Here is a 16,871-nt window from a genome sequence, read left to right on the forward strand (position 1 = left end):
TACCAAGCAACGTCTACACCAGCTGTCTACCAAACAACGTCTACACCAGCTGTCTACCAAACAACGTCTACACCAGCTGTCTACCAAACAACGTCTACACCAGCTGTCTACCAAGCAACGTCTACACCAGCTGTCCACCAAACAACGTCTACACCAGCTGTCTACCAAGCAACGTCTACACCAGCTGTCTAGCAAGCAACGTCTACACCAGCTGTCTAGCAAGCAACGTCTACACCAGCTGTCTAGCAAGCAACGTCTACACCAGCTGTCTAGCAAGCAACGTCTACACCAGCTGTCTACCAAACAACGTCTACACCAGCTGTCTACCAAGCAACGTCTACACCAGCTGTCCACCAAACAACGTCTACTCCAGCTGTCTACCAAGCAACGTCTACACCAGCTGTCTACCAAGCAACGTCTACACCAGCTGTCGACCAAGCAGCGTCTACACCAGCTGTCTACCAAGCAACGTCTACACCAGCTGTCTACCAAGCAACGTCAACACCAGCTGTCTACCAAGCAATGTCTACACCAGCTGTCTACCAAACAACGTCTACACCAGCTGTCTACCAAACAACGTCTACACCAGCTGTCTACCAAGCAACGTCTACACCAGCTGTCTACCAAGCAACGTCTACACCAGCTGTCTACCAAGCAACGTCTACACCAGCTGTCTACCAAGCAACGTCTACACCAGCTGTCTACCAAGCAACGTCTACACCAGCTGTCTACCAAGCAACGTCTACACCAGCTGTCTACCAAGCAACGTCTACACCAGCTGTCTCCCAAGCAACGTCTACACCAGCTGTCTACCAAACAACGTCTACACTAGCTGTCTACCAAGCAACGTCTACACCAGCTGTCTACCAAACAACGTCTACACCAGCTGTCTACCAAGCAACGTCTACACCAGCTGTCTACCAAGCAACGTCTACACCAGCTGTCGACCAAGCAGCGTCTACACCAGCTGTCTACCAAGCAACGTCTACACCAGCTGTCTACCAAGCAACGTCAACACCAGCTGTCTACCAAGCAACGTCTACACCAGCTGTCTACCAAACAACGTCTACACCAGCTGTCTACCAAACAACGTCTACACCAGCTGTCTACCAAGCAACGTCTACACCAGCTGTCTACCAAGCAACGTCTACACCAGCTGTCTACCAAGCAACGTCTACACCAGCTGTCTACCAAGCAACGTCTACACCAGCTGTCTACCAAACAACGTCTACACCAGCTATCTACCAAGCAACGTCTACACCAGCTGTCTACCAAGCAACGTCTACACCAGCTGTCTACCAAGCAACGTCTACACCAGCTGTCTACCAAGCAACGTCTACACCAGCTGTCTACCAAGCAACGTCTACACCAGCTGTCTACCAAACAACGTCTACACCTATGTCTACACAAGCTGTCCACCAAGCAACGTCTACACCAGCTGTCTACCAAGCAACGTCTACACCAGCTGTCTACCAAACAACGTCTACACCAGCTGTCTACCAAGCAACGTCTACACCAGCTGTCCACCAAGCAACGTCTACACCAGCTGTCTACCAAGCAACGTCTACACCAGCCGTCTACCAAGCAACGTCTACACCAGCTGTCTACCAAGCAACGTCTACACCAGCTGTCTACCAAGCAACGTCTACACCAGCTGTCTACCAAGCAACGTCGACACCAGCTGTCTACCAAGCAACGTCTACACCAGCTGTCTACCAAACAACGTCTACACCAGCTGTCCACCAAGCAACGTCTACACCAGCTGTCCACCAAGCAACGTCTACACCAGCTGTCCACCAAGCAACGTCTACACCAGCTGTCTACCAAGCAACGTCTACACCAGCTGTCTACCAAGCAACGTCTACACCAGCTGTCTACCAAGCAACGTCTACACCAGCTGTCTACCAAGCAACGTCTACACCAGCTGTCTACCAAGCAACGTCTACACCAGCTGTCTACCAAGCAACGTCTACACCAGCTGTCTACCAAGCAACGTCTACACCAGTTGTCTACCAAGCAACGTCTACACCAGCTGTCTACCAAGCAACGTCTACACCAGCTGTCTACCAAGCAACGTCTACACCAGCTGTCTACCAAACAACGTCTACACCTATGTCTACCAAGCAACGTCTACACCAGCTGTCCACCAAACAACGTCTACACCTGCTGTCTACCAAGCAACGTCTACACCAGCTGTCAACCAAGCAACGTCTACACCAGCTGTCTACCAAGCAACGTCTACACCAGCTGTCTACCAAGCAACCTATACACCAACTGTCTACCAAACAACGTCTACACCAGTTGTCTACCAAGCAACGTCTACACCAGCTGTCCACCAAGCAACGTCTACACCAGCTGTCCACCAAGCAACGTCTACACCAGCTGTCCACCAAGCAACGTCTACACCAGCTGTCTACCAAGCAACGTCTACACCAGCTGTCTACACCAGCTGTCTACCAAGCAACGTCTACACCAGCTGTCTACCAAACAACGTCGACACCAGCTGTCTACCAAGCAACGTCTACACCAGCTGTCCACCAAGCAACGTCTACACCAGCTGTCCACCAAGCAACGTCTACACCAGCTGTCCACCAAGCAACGTCTACACCAGCTGTCCACCAAGCAACGTCTACACCAGCTGTCTACCAAGCAACGTCTACACCAGCTGTCTACCAAGCAACGTCTACACCAGCTGTCCACCAAACAACGTCTACACCAGCTGTCCACCAAGCAACGTCTACACCAGCTGTCCACCAAGCAACGTCTACACCAGCTGTCTACCAAGCAACGTCTACACCAGCTGTCTACCAAGCAACGTCTACACCAGCTGTCTACCAAGCAACGTCTACACCAGCTGTCTACCAAGCAACGTCTACACCAGCTGTCTACCAAGCAACGTCTACACCAGCTGTCTACCAAGCAACGTCTACACCAGCTGTCTACCAAGCAACGTCTACACCAGCTGTCTACCAAGCAACGTCTACACCAGCTGTCTACAAAGCAACGCCTACACCAGCTGTCTACCAAACAACGTCTACACCAGCTGTCCACCAAACAACGTCTACACCAGCTGTCCACCAAGCAACGTCTACACCAGCTGTCTACCAAACAACGTCTACACCTATGTCTACACAAGCTGTCCACCAAGCAACATCTACACCAGCTGTCTACCAAACAACGTCTACACCAGCTGTCCACCAAGCAACGTCTACACCAGCTGTCTACCAAACAACGTCTACACCTATGTCTACACCAGCTGTCTACCAAGCAACGTCTACACCAGCTGTCTACCAAACAACGTCTACACCAGCTGTCCACCAAGCAACGTCTACACCAGCTGTCTACCAAACAACGTCTACACCTATGTCTACACAAGCTGTCCACCAAGCAACATCTACACCAGCTGTCCACCAAGCAACGTCTGGTCACGAATGGTGAAAGTGCCATCTATTTATTACGTACACACGGAGGTGGAGTTTGGCCACTGAAGTTGTACTTTTGGGGTAAATGAGTGCTCGGTGGGGTTTATAGGGAGGGAGTGTGAGACCAAGGCGGAGACGGTTAAAACCCCCACGTCCCTGACCCTCACGTCCCTGACCTTCACGTCCGTGATCCCCACGTCCCTGATCCCCACGTCCCTGATCCCCACGTCCCTGATCCCCACGTCCCTGATCCCCACGTCCCTGATCCCCACGTCCCTGATCCCCACGTCCCTGATCCCCACGTCCCTGATCTCCACGTCCCTGATCCCCACGTCCCTGATCCCCACGTCCCTGACCTTCACGTCCGTGATCCCCACGTCCCTGATCCCCACGTCCCTGACCCTCACGTCCCTGATCCCCACGTCCCTGACCCTCACGTCCCTGACCCTCACGTCCCTGACCCTCACGTCCCTGACCCTCACGTCCCTGACCTTCACGTCCCTGACCCTCACGTCCCTGACCCTCACGTCCCTGATCCCTACGTCCCTGACCCAGAACAATATGTTCTGTTTTTGTCCCTCCAAGCAATTCGTCCCGATCGTGAATCGAGGCCAAAAGTTCTGTCCACGTTTGATTGCCTTGACGAAACTGTCGATGTCTGATTTCTTCCTGCCACCTGCAACTGGTTCAACAACAAGGTTTTTGTCTATATATCACGTACGTCCTCCATTCACACCGAGGAAGCATCGCCCTTGGCCCCGCCCCCTATCACTTCCGATTGGTTGACACGAGGAACTTTGTGGGCGCAGGAGGCCATTTGGCCCATCACGCCAACGCTACACCAACCCTCGTGTCCTGCGTTTCGTGCTCGTCTGAATGTTGAAATCTTTTCAAATGCCCAAACTACCGGGATATTCCCAAAATAATAGACACACACGAGGTTGCAGTCCGTAGTTTCATCCTCGGAAGGGATTCTCTTTTTTTAAAAAAAAGAAAAACGAAAACCTTCCGTCGATATCGATCGACTTGTGGTTTTGCGTCGCCACTGAGGCGGTGTATAGTCACGGTACGATCCCGTTGCGCTGGTCTCCCAGGTTTAGGCTCAAATTTAATTGCGAATCGACCGGGTGATTATTTTTTATACAGTTTCTAGTTAACCCGTTGTCGATAATTATAGTTAAAAGGAATTTGTATGAGGAAGGGGACGGACAAGCGATGTGAGCAGCTCGTGCGGGTCTTGTTGATCCGCCATATTGGAAATCGTGACGGGCGACGACGTCCAGAGGCGATGGAGCCTGATATGGTGCTGGAAGCTTTGGCAGGTAAAGGTGTAAATCGGGACACGTGACCCTCACGCCGTGTCAGGATGTGCCCTCGGTGAACGAGTTTTAACCACAGACGCGAATTTAAAACATCAAGGACTCGTAATTCACCGTCTGTAAACCTTTAGTTCTTGATCAGAAATGACGTAATGGTCTCTGTCTCTGTGTCTGTCTGTGTGTCTGTGTCTGTGTCTGTGTGTCTGTGTGTGTCTGTGTGTCTGTGTGTGTGTCTGTGTGTGTGTGATACCGAGCAGAGTTTGAAAAGGGACCCACCAAGGAAGTCACGCCGCCGTTGGAGCAATTTCTTCAACATATGGCCAAGACTGGGGAGACGATGTATGGATGTACTTCACGTTCACAAAGTGTAACATCAGGACGAGCGAGCTCTGGATAAACAACAACCCCAACAACTTCACACTCATCACCACATCCCGTGCTTGTCCTCTCTCTCTCTCTCCCACTCTCCCAATCCCACGCTTGTCCTCTCTCTCCCCCAATCCCCCAATCACGTGCTGTCCTCTCTCTCCCCCAATCTCCCAATCACGTGCTGTCTTCTCCACTCCCCCCAATCACGTGCTGTCCTCTCTCTCCCCCAATCCCCCAATTCCGTCCTGTCTTCTCCACTCCCCCCAATCCAAGATCACATACCATGTTTCCTATTCCCCTCCCATTTACCTAATCCTATGCTTTCTTCTCCTAACCCCACTCCCCCACATCCCAAGCCTGTGCTATCTTCTCGACCGCACCCCGCCCCTTCTCAATGCTACTCCCTACCCCCGCCCTCTCGACTCTACTCCCCACCCCCGCCCTCTCGACTCTACTCCCTACCCCCGCCCTCTCGACTCTACTCCCAACCCCCGCCCTCTCGACTCTACTCCCTACCCCCGCCCTCTCGACTCTACTCCCTACCCCGCCCTCTCGACTCTACTCCCTACCCCCGCCCTCTCGACTCTACTCCCAACCCCCGCCCTCTCGACTCTACTCCCAACCCCGCCCTCTCGACTCTACTCCCAACCCCGCCCTCTCGACTCTACTCCCTTCCCCGCCCTCTCGACTCTACTCCCTTCCCCCGCCCTCTCGACTCTACTCCCTTCCCCCGCCCTCTCGACTCTACTCCCTTCCCCCGCCCTCTCGACTCTACTCCCTTCCCCCGCCCTCTCGACTCTACTCCCTTCCCCCGCCCTCTCGACTCTACTCCCTTCCCCCGCCCTCTCGACTCTACTCCCTTCCCCGCCCTCTCGACTCTACTCCCTTCCCCCGCCCTCTCGACTCTACTCCCTACCCCCGCCCTCTCGACTCTACTCCCAACCCCCGCCCTCTCGACTCTACTCCCTTCCCCCGCCCTCTCGACTCTACTCCCAACCCCGCCCTCTCGACTCTACTCCTTCCCCCGCCCTCTCGACTCTACTCCCTTCCCCCGCCCTCTCGACTCTACTCCCTTCCCCCGCCCTCTCGACTCTACTCCCTTCCCCCGCCCTCTCGACTCTACTCCCTTCCCCCGCCCTCTCGACTCTACTCCTTCCCCCGCCCTCTCGACTCTACTCCCTTCCCCGCCCTCTCGACTCTACTCCCTTCCCCCGCCCTCTCGACTCTACTCCCTACCCCCGCCCTCTCGACTCTACTCCCAACCCCGCCCTCTCGACTCTACTCCCAACCCCCGCCCTCTCGACTCTACTCCCTACCCCCGCCCTCTCGACTCTACTCCCTACCCCCGCCCTCTCGACTCTACTCCCTACCCCCCGCCCTCTCGACTCTACTCCCTACCCCCGCCCTCTCGACTCTACTCCTTCCCCGCCCTCTCGACTCTACTCCCTTCCCCCGCCCTCTCGACTCTGCTCCTTCCCCCGCCCTCTCGACTCTGCTCCCTTCCCCCGCCCTCTCGACTCTACTTCCATCCCCCGCCCTCTCGACTCTACTCCCTACCCCGCCCTCTCGACTCTACTCCCTACCCCCGCCCTCTCGACTCTACTCCCTACCCCCGCCCTCTCGACTCTACTCCCTACCCCGCCCTGTCGACTCTACTCCCTACCCCCGCCCTGTCGACTCTACCCCCTACCCCCGCCCTCTCGACTCTACCCCTACCCCAGCCCTCTCGACTCTACCCCCTACCCCAGCCCTCTCGACTCTACTCCCTACCCCCGCCCTCTCGACTCTACTCCCTACCCCGCCCTCTCGACTCTACTCCCTACCCCGCCCTCTCGACTCTACCCCCTACCCCGCCCTCTCGACTCTACCCCTACCCCCGCCCTCTCGACTCTACCCCCTACCCCCGCCCTCTCGACTCTACTCCCTACCCCCGCCCTCTCGACTCTACTCCCTACCCCCGCCCTGTCGACTCTACCCCCCTACCCCGCCCTCTCGACTCTACCCCCTACCCCAGCCCTCTCGACTCTACCCCCTACCCCAGCCCTCTCGACTCTACCCCTACCCCCGCCCTCTCGACTCTACTCCCTACCCCGCCCTCTCGACTCTACTCCCTACCACCGCCCTCTCGACTCTACTCCCTACCCCCGCCCTCTCGACTCTACTCCCTACCCCGCCCTCTCGACTCTACCCCCTACCCCGCCCTGTCGACTCTACCCCCTACCCCCGCCCTGTCGACTCTACCCCCTACCCCCGCCCTGTCGACTCTACCCCCTACCCCCGCCCTCTCGACTCTACCCCCTACCCCCGCCCTCTCGACTCTACTCCCTACCCCCGCCCTGTCGACTCTACCCCCTACCCCTGCCCTGTCGACTCTACCCCCTACCCCAGCCCTCTCGACTCTACTCCCTACCCCCGCCCTCTCGACTCTACTCCCTACCCCCGCCCTCTCGACTCTACTCCCTACCCCCGCCCTCTCGACTCTACTCCCTACCCCCGCCCTCTCGACTCTACTCCCTACCCCCGCCCTCTCGACTCTACTCCCTACCCCCGCCCTGTCGACTCTACCCCCTACCCCCGCCCTCTCGACTCTACTCCCACCCTCCTTTACCTCTACCCACAACTCCCCCTCGCTGCTACCCCCAACTTCCCCCTCGCTGCTACCCCCAACCCCCTTGCCGCTACTCCCAACCCCCTCCTCACCACTACTCCTGTCTGCTCCTCGCCCGACTCCCAACCCTCCCCTCGCTCCGACTCTCGACCCCCCCTCGCGTGTACTCCCACCGCCCCCCCCTCTCTAATATCCAACGACGTTCCATTTGTCTTCCTCTGCAAGCCCCATCACCCCTACCCTCCATGCTCTCCTCCTCTCCCCTTCTTTCTTACAAAAACAAATAATCCGTCTACTGTTTGCTGCTGATCATTACATTTGCACATGCTGTTGTGTTTGTGTGTACATGTGATTGTCATCATGTGTCCCCTCAAGGCTTCCTTGGTCTCAACTGAAGTCTTTCTTCTTGTACATGATGGAGAAAGTCATGGATGACTTCAAGGAAAGTTGTCCCGAGTTCCGTGGCCCTCCGAGTCGCAATGTGGAGTATGTTCCATACGAAGAGATGAAGGAACGTCTCCTAAAGATCGTGGACGGCTTTACTAGGTCAGTGTGGTGTGACCTCTTTGTGACGTATTCACACCTAGACTGTCATGGCTAAAAATATTGGCACCCTTGCACGTTTTAAAAATAACTCACAATTTTCTCGAAAATATGTTGACATTGACAAAAGGATTTTGTCTCCACAATTCTTTATTTCACTGTTAATATTACAGGACCTTTGTTTTTGATTCTGAACTTGATATATCCTTTTAAATCGGGAAATAAAAATAAATGGCATTGACAAAATTATTGACACCCTCGACTTAATATTTGGTAGCACAGACTTTGGACAAAATACCTGCAGTCAAGCTCTTCCTCCATCCATGAATGAGCTTTCTACACCTCTCCACTGGTAGTTTGACCCACTCTTCTTGTGCAAACTGCTCCAGTTCTCCCAGATTTGAAGGGTGCTTTCTCCCAACTGCTGTTTTCAGATCTCCCCACAGGTGTTCAATGGGATTTAGATCTGGACTCATTGTTGGCCACTTCAGAACGGTCCAGGCCTGTCGCAGCTAAGTGGGAGCCAATTCGTTCCAAAACTGACCAAAAATTATCAACAATGAACTTCATGAAATTATCAAATCATTAACTATTCCATAAACTGGAGCATATATGGAACACAAGGCAAAAAACAGTTTATCAATTCAGCCAAACACAACTCAGGAATCAATCTTTGAATTTGGGGATTTTTTCTTTTTTTAAAATTGAAATTGGTAAGAAATGCTCACGAGAAGCACACAAAATTTTTTTTTTAACACTGAATATATACACAAAAACTATTATTATGCATATCGATGAATTAAAAAATATTTGCTGGAAAACTTTTTTTTTATATTTTTTTTGTAATATCATGAGTCATGAGTGACCAGACCTGTCACCTGTCTGCGAAAACACATGGGACCGTAAACTGTAAAACCCAACTCCAACCTACACATTGATCACAAAACTAATGATTGGAATTATTTTCAAATTTTCATGATTTTTTAAAATGATTTTTTAATATTGTTTAAAAGGGGGTTCCTCCGGTACCCGGCGTCGCGACTGGGCCCCCAGGCACTTCTAAACACAATAAGTTCAGCAGTCAGCCTCTAACTTCTAGCTGGCAGGATACCAGCTAATGACAACCCTAGATTTTGTTTGCTAATTGTGTTGGAGTACTTCGTGGTTTCACTTTCGTTTTCGAATATTATTTTGCAATATTGCACCGCAGAAATGTCGCTCAAAGATCAAATTAAGAAATGAAATTGATGTGGAAACAGCATCTATCTATTGAAAATGTATCAGAGCATCGGTGTGATAGGAGTTAATGAGGGTAAGGACGTTTTAAAGATGTAAAATTACATGTTTTTTTCAGCATATTTTTCATAAAATAAAAGTCAGGCTACTAATTTTTAAAAAATATTTTCTCGCGTTTATGACACTAATCGAGTTGAACCAGACTGATAAACATTTAAATATCATGGACACTTACTATGACTATCCGTTCCACTTGTTAGGCCAGGATGTCGTGACACGATGGTATCAAATTTTGGCAAATTTTCATATTTCTCGATGGACATGAATAAAAAATTTAATTTTCTTCCCTCCAAATGGTTGTCAGATAAATATTTGAGCATTATTGCTCATAGACTTGTGAAGTCAGTCTGATTCATCTATTTTATCTCTCCTATTTTAATGTCCAAATACTTAAAACATTTACTCACCTCAATATTTCAGCAATAATTCCATAATCGTCGCGTAATGGCGGACAAGAAAAAAAATCTCCCTTTAACTGTTGAGGGAGATTGAGGCAAGCCTGTATTTTTCCTGCAAAGAAGGTCATGACAGAAATGTATCATTTGAGGTAAGAGATTTCAAATTCAATGAGTCAGATAAAATTGAATTGTGTATAATATTGATTGTCGCGTAATAGCGGACAAATTTTAAATTTTTGAAACGCGTGGTCAGTGAGCGGTATTTAATCAAAATATGTCCATAATGTTTGTAAAATTAGATAATATGATTATTGTTGGTAAAATGAGCCTCATCTCAGCCACCTTCATGTACGAAGCACAGAATAGCACTTCATGCTTCACAGAATAGCACAGGCACTTTTATTTTTTTCATCCCTGAATAGGCATTCAAAGTGAAACTAGGATAAATTTCACTCTATCATATGCCACTCAGCCAATTTTTGATCGATTTCCAAACTGTAACTTATGTTCTGGAAAGGAAAGTTCACTCTTTCTGTTGAAATAAACTTTTCAAAACCAAGTTCCAATGACTAATATCAGATAAATTAAAAAACATCTGAAAATCTAAAAATGAAACTGGAAATATGACTGCTTTTTCAGCTGATAGCATTTAACGTACATGAATCTTAGGATCCTGACATCTGATGGTCATTAAAGTATACATTTTTTTTTAAAACAGATTTTTCAATGCTCTAACTGACTGTGAGGGTTTCAAGAAGGCGAGTTTACTCATAGTTGTGTTTATTTACTGTTATTTAAGTACAAGCAATTGGAACAGGGTGGCTCCCACTTAGCTGCGACAGGCCTCCAGCGTTGTGTCTTGAACCATTCCTGGGTGCTTTTTTGAAGTGTGTTTGGGGTCATTGTCCTGCTGCAAGACCCATGACCTTCGACGGAGACCCAGCTTTCTGACCCTGGGTTAAACATTGTGCTCTGAAATGCCTCCTTGGTAATCTCCTGATTTCATGATGCCATGCACACATTCAAGGTACCCAGTGCCAGAGGCAGCACAACAACCCCAAAACATCACTGAACCTCCTCCATGTTTGACTGCAGGGTAGGAGTTCATTTCTTTGAAGGCTTCATTTTTTTTATTGTATGCACTTGCAAGGCTCTTATGAGAGCAAACACACAGAATGTACAAGAAGGGGAGCAGGAGACAAGAGGGGCAGGAGATGGAAGGAAAAAAGTGTGGAACATAGACATGAGGAGATCTGTGGAAGGGAGAAGGATGGGGTGGGGTACACAGGTTGTACAAGATGGACACGACAGGGGCTTTCAGATCCTCACAAAGCAGGGAATATGAAGGAGGTTGGTCTGGGGTGGATTCATGGGGTAGAAAAGATCGTGGTTTTGGGTGGGGGAAGATAAGAGATGGTGGTGAACTGCTGTTTTGAAGACCGGGAGGGAGGAGTGGGATTGAAGAGAGTGTGAGAGTTTGTTCCAAAGGTGGGGAAAAAAGAGGAATGAAAGAGTGAAGGTGGGCAGTGATTCTTGATTTTGGCAGTTTTACCAGAAGTGGGTTGCTGGTTGTATTTTTCCGCAGGGCGCTCAAGGTCCACAACACACAACAACAAGCATTTAAAGGCCATTTTCCCTGCTAAAGCGGGAGTTAGCCTTGCGGGCCCCATGGCAATCTTCTCCACTTTACCCTGTTTTCCGCATCTCCCCTTCTTAATCCCCTTGCCCACATTTCTACTTCCACCACCTTTAGCCAAGTTTTTCTCGGTCTTCCTCGTCCTCTACTTCCTACTACACCATTTCCAACACCCCCCTCACCCAGTCATTTTCATCCTTCCTCAACACATGACCCAACCATCTCAACCTGTTTCTCTGCACAACATCCATCACAAGCTCTATTCCCATCATCTTCCGCAAGTCATCATTTGTCTTCCCCTCTCTCAACGATACTCCGCACATCCACCGAACCATTCACATTTCGACCCTTTCCTGCCTTTGTTGATGCTCCATGTTCAGTACCCATGTCTCACTCCCATAAATCATCGTACTCCTCACACATGTACCATACACCTTTCCCTTCGGCTTCAACAACACTCCCCTCTTCGTCAGCACGCCACTCAGTTCCCGAAACTTCTTCCATGCACATCTCACTCTAGCAACTGCCGAAGAGTCTGATCTACCTTCTCCATTCAGCATGTCTCCTAGATAGTAAAATGTTTTCACCCCTTCCAGCTTCACACCATCTCCAAGATCCAACTCAACAATTCCTTCATCTGCAGCTCCCTCTATGCACACCTTACACTTGAATGTAGCTGCCACACTCTTTAATGACGCCCTCACACCACAACATTCTCGATGAACCCATTCAGCACACTTTGTACACTGAATGGAGTTCACTCCGACACCCTTCCTGCACACAGCACACGGCCACTTCCCAGTCCTTTCCACCTCACCACATGCTTTACCTCTTACCATCACCTTCATCTTTCCAATATTCATCTTCAAACCTTTTGCCTCCATACATTCCTTCCACTTGTTCATCTTCTCCTTCGATCCATCCATCCTCTCTGCAATCAACACCAGATCATCTGCATACAGCAGCTCCCACGGTAAACCCTCCGAGCCAGCACCTCCATCACAACTACAAATAGAAGTGGTCTTGGTACCGACCCCTGGTGCACTCCTACCTTCACCTCAAACTCACCACTGTTCCCATCCTTCGTCCTTACAGCTGTGCGTGCTCTCTCGTACATACATGGCCATCACTACTCTGATCAACCATTAGTCCACTCCTAACTTCCTCAATGCCCATGCCATTACTTCACGTGGAACCCTATCAAATGCTTTCTCCAGATCAACAAACCCCAAAAACAACTTCTTCCTCTTCTCCATGTACTTCTCCTGCAACTGCCTTACAATAAAAAAATTGCATCTGTCGTTCCTCTTCTTGGCATAAATCCAAACTGCATTTCGTCAATCTTTACCTTCTTCCTTATCCTCTTCTCCAACACCCTTTCCAATACCTTCATTCCATGCTCCAATAACTTTATTGCTCTGTAGGAGCCACAGTCCAGAGGGTCACCTTTCCCCTTGTACAGAGGGACGAGGGTACTCAGTTCCCAATCCACTGGAATCCGGCCTTCTTTCACCACCATATTACAGATCTCTGTCATTCTCTTCACACCCCAACTTCCCACTGCCTTCAACATATCTCCCACAACTCCCGTTGGCCCTCCTGCTTTTCTACTCTTTATTTCTCTTATGGCTTCCTCAACTTCCTTCTCAGTTATCTTCTCTGCTGGTCCTAAAACCGGGTTACTCTCGATGTTGCTATCCCATTCATTTTCTACATTCAACAGCCTTTCCATATATCTCTTCCATCTTCCTTTAATTCCATCTGAGTCCACAACGATTTGTTCCACTTCATCCTTCAAGCAACTCACCCCCATCACATCAAATCTCTCTCTCGCTATCTGCTTTGCAATCCTGAATACCGCTCTCTTACCCTCCTCCGAATCCAAGCGTTCTCCGAACATTTTCCGATAAGCTTCCTGCCCCTTTGCAACCTCTTTCTTTGCAGCCTTCTTGGCTTCCTTATGACTTTCATGCGCTGCCTCTTCTTCCACCGTACCCTTCGCCTTTTACCATTCCGTGAACTTCTTCCTCTTCTCTTCAATCGTGTTTCCAACTTCATCACCCCACCACCATGTTTCCGAGTGCCTCGGTGGTCCTTTTGTCCATCCACATACCTCACCAACGGCTCCCAATAGACTCTCTTTCATTGACATCCAACCACTTTCAAGCTCAACCACATCATGCTCTACCATACTCGGCTTCTCTCTTAATGCTTCCTTCACTGTCGCCTCTTTCAACCTCCACACCTTCATCCTCGGTTGGTACTTCACCCGCTGAATTGTCCTCGCACCTTTCACCCTTATATCGCATTCAACCAGGTGGTGCTGTGAAACGGTCTCCTCCCCCAGGATCACCATTGTGTCCCGGAGGTTTCCCCTATCTCGTCTACGCACCATCAGGTAGTCGATGGTTGTCGTCGACCCACCTGACGTGTATGTAATAAGCTTATTATCCGCTTTCTGGAATTGAGGATAACAAATCAACAAATCAGCAAACTCCAAGATCCTTTCACCTTCTCCATTTATCACACCATATCCATAACCCCCATGGACTCCCTCAAAACCATTTGTACTCCTTCCCACATGTCCATTCAAGTTTCCTCCTACAACAACAACTTCCTCATATTTCACATTCCCCATCAACTTCTCCATCGCACACCAGAACATGTTCTTCTCTTCAACGCTTCGACCGACCTGCGGGGCATATCCCGAGATGACGTTCACTCGGAGCTTTCCGATCACGATTCTCACCATCATCAAACTTTCACTCACTCTCGTCACACTCACTACACTGTCTACAAACTCCTCAGAAAACATGACACGAACACTATGCACTCCTTCGGGTACCCTTGCCACACCAACTTCTACTTCTGTCCCTGCCTACTCTTTACCATTCTCGCACCACTTTCCTTCCATCGTGTCTCCTGCTCACAACATTATGTCCACTCTTCTTCTGACCAATGTTTCAACCACTTCTCCTGATCTCCCTGTCATTGTCCCTACATTCCCTGTCCCAAACCTCAGAAACCGATCTCCATGTGGGACATCAGACAATTGGTCGTCATGAATGGAAAGATTTCCTCCCTTGCTTCAATCGGGTTCCCCACTTTGAGTTTTAACGAGAGGGGGTGAGGACCCCCACGGGGTACTTCGGGCTGTACCCTGCCCATAAGTTGCACTCATTATGGTTTCCCTCCAGAAAAATGTGGGGGACATATCTCAGACAGGGTGGGGGTGGGGGGGCAGGCCAGAGAGGAGACTGTAGAAGACAGAAAGACCACTGACCTTCCTGCGGTGAGAGAGTCAGAGACCCAAAGACAGCCTCATCACGGGAGATACCAATGATCCTAAATGCCTTGGTTTCCACAGCTAAAGCCAGAAACGGTGAGAGACTGGAGCAACAGCCCAGAGGGGAGAGCACTACTCCATCAGGCTGCAGACAAAAGCTTTGTATGTGGTCAGAAGATCAGGTGTGCCAAGTAAGGACTTTGCACGACAGAGGATTCCCAGTCGGCGACTGGCTTTGGAGGCCAGTTTGGAAATGTGGCTTTCCCAGGATCATGCTAGATGGTGAGACCCAAAAGCTTGAATAGAATGACTTCTTCAAGAGGATTATTGAGAAAGTGAATGGGTAGGGGGTGGGTGGGGTGGTGGGTGGTTCCAAACGTCCTTTCGGAGAGACATAGTGAGAGTGTGAGATTTGTCCGGATTGAAAGACATGTTCCACGTGTTGGACCAGTTTGTGATTTTTGTCCAGATCTGCACAGAGCGAAGAAGCTGCTGCACACTGATCTGAGGGAGGACAGGTGGTACGGCAGAAGGCGGAGTCATCAGCAAAGAGATAAAGAGGATTTTCGAGAGAGTTGGAGAGATCGTTGATGAAAACCAGAAAAAGAACAGGGCCCAGAACGCTACATTGAGGAGCTCCAGCCTGGACAGGAAGAGGGGATGAGGGAACTCCATTTAGGGCCACACGTTGGCTGCGACAGGAGAGGAAGTCTGTGAGCCATGAGTGGAGATGACCTTGGAGGCATGATTGGAGATTTTGTTTTCTGTAAACATGGAGATGATGTGCTTCACCAAAAAGCTCTAATTTGGTCTCGTTTGTCCACAGGACATTCTCTCAGAATGATTTTGACTCGTTCAGGTGTGTTTTGGTAAACTCCAGTCAGGCTTTCTTAGGTCTCTCTCTCTCAGCAGTGGGGTTCTCTTGGGTCTCCTACCATGGAACCCCCTTTCATTGAGTTGGCGACGCATGGTGCGAGTTGAAACTGTTGCACCTTGTGTCTGAAGGTCAGCTTGAATCTGTTTGGCGGTTGATCGAGGTGCTTTCTCCATCATTTGAACAATCCTTCGCTGCAATCTTCAATCAAGTTTTCTCTTGCGGCCACATCCAGGGATGTTGGCTGCAGTGCCATGGGCCTTAAACTCCCTGATAACACTGTGTATGGTGGACACAGGAACATTAAGGTCTCTGGATATGGACTTGTTGCCTTGAGATTGTCCATGCTTGATTACAATCTTGTGTCTGACCTCAGACAATTCTCTGGTTTTCTTTCTTTTCTCCATGCTCATTGTGGTACACACGGTGACACAAAACTGCAGAATGACTCCTTTTCTCCACTCAAACTGGTTGAATGAATGATTTTTATATAGCAGGTACCTGCAAATCACCGCTGGTGAGTTCATTTCCAAAGTAAAGGAGAATCACCTGCTTGAAATCTAATTATTTCTCACAATTTCTAAAAGGTGCCAATAATAATGTCCAGGCCACTTTAGGATTTCTGTGTGGAATAAGCTAAGATTTAGTAAATTTCAACTTTATTATAATTTTGTTTCACTGCAAACCAAACAAATACATATGTGGACACCAAAAGATGTTTTAATTTCAACAATTTTCCGGAAGAAATGGTGCATTATTTGAAAAATGCTGATGTGGTTGTACCTGTCCGACTGTCCGTGTATTATTTTCTCGTTTATTGATTGCATTGCTCTGTCTCTGTCTCGCTCTTTCTCTTCCTGCAGTGCACCATTTACGATACAGCGGCTCTGTGAGCTACTCACAGACCCCAAGAAGCACTACAAGCGGACGGATAAGTTTCTGAGAGGGATAGAGAAGGTAAAGATTTCAACTTTTATACCATGATACCTTCGCTTTGCCATCGGCGAGATGAATGTGAAGTACCTTCCACATCACTCCTTTTTCATTTATTTATTCCTCGTCCCCCGATGACTCGTGTTTTCCACATCTGTGTTTCAGAACGTTTTGGTCGTGAGCAGTG

At 49.6% G+C, this 16,871-nt stretch overlaps 1 protein-coding gene across 4 annotated transcripts in view; it reads left to right on the top strand.

The window, feature by feature from the left end:
* The first annotated feature begins 3,946 nt into the window (after positions 1-3,946).
* The window catches only part of PPP4R2 (protein phosphatase 4 regulatory subunit 2), a 25,681-nt gene continuing 12,756 nt past the window's right edge, over positions 3,947-16,871 (top strand). Inside the window, exons 1-5 of one of the 4 annotated variants that reach the window (XM_085871705.1) lie at positions 3,947-4,744; positions 4,999-5,080; positions 8,094-8,264; positions 16,615-16,708; positions 16,850-16,871. The exon at positions 16,850-16,871 is cut by the window's right edge and continues 16 nt beyond it. In XM_085871705.1, the coding sequence (XP_085727831.1) occupies positions 4,615-4,744; positions 4,999-5,080; positions 8,094-8,264; positions 16,615-16,708; positions 16,850-16,871 (499 nt within the window). In that variant the 5' untranslated portion in view covers positions 3,947-4,614. Of the gene's footprint in view, positions 4,745-4,998; positions 5,178-8,093; positions 8,265-16,614; positions 16,709-16,849 lie in introns of all 4 variants that reach the window. The other 3 variants (XM_085871706.1, XM_085871704.1, XM_085871707.1) reach the window with 3 other exon arrangements.

Source organism: Eptatretus burgeri, chromosome 2 (assembly GCF_056783735.1).
Source record: "Eptatretus burgeri isolate ZD-2024b chromosome 2, Ebu_testis_v1, whole genome shotgun sequence".
Classification (NCBI taxonomy): domain Eukaryota; kingdom Metazoa; phylum Chordata; class Myxini; order Myxiniformes; family Myxinidae; genus Eptatretus; species Eptatretus burgeri.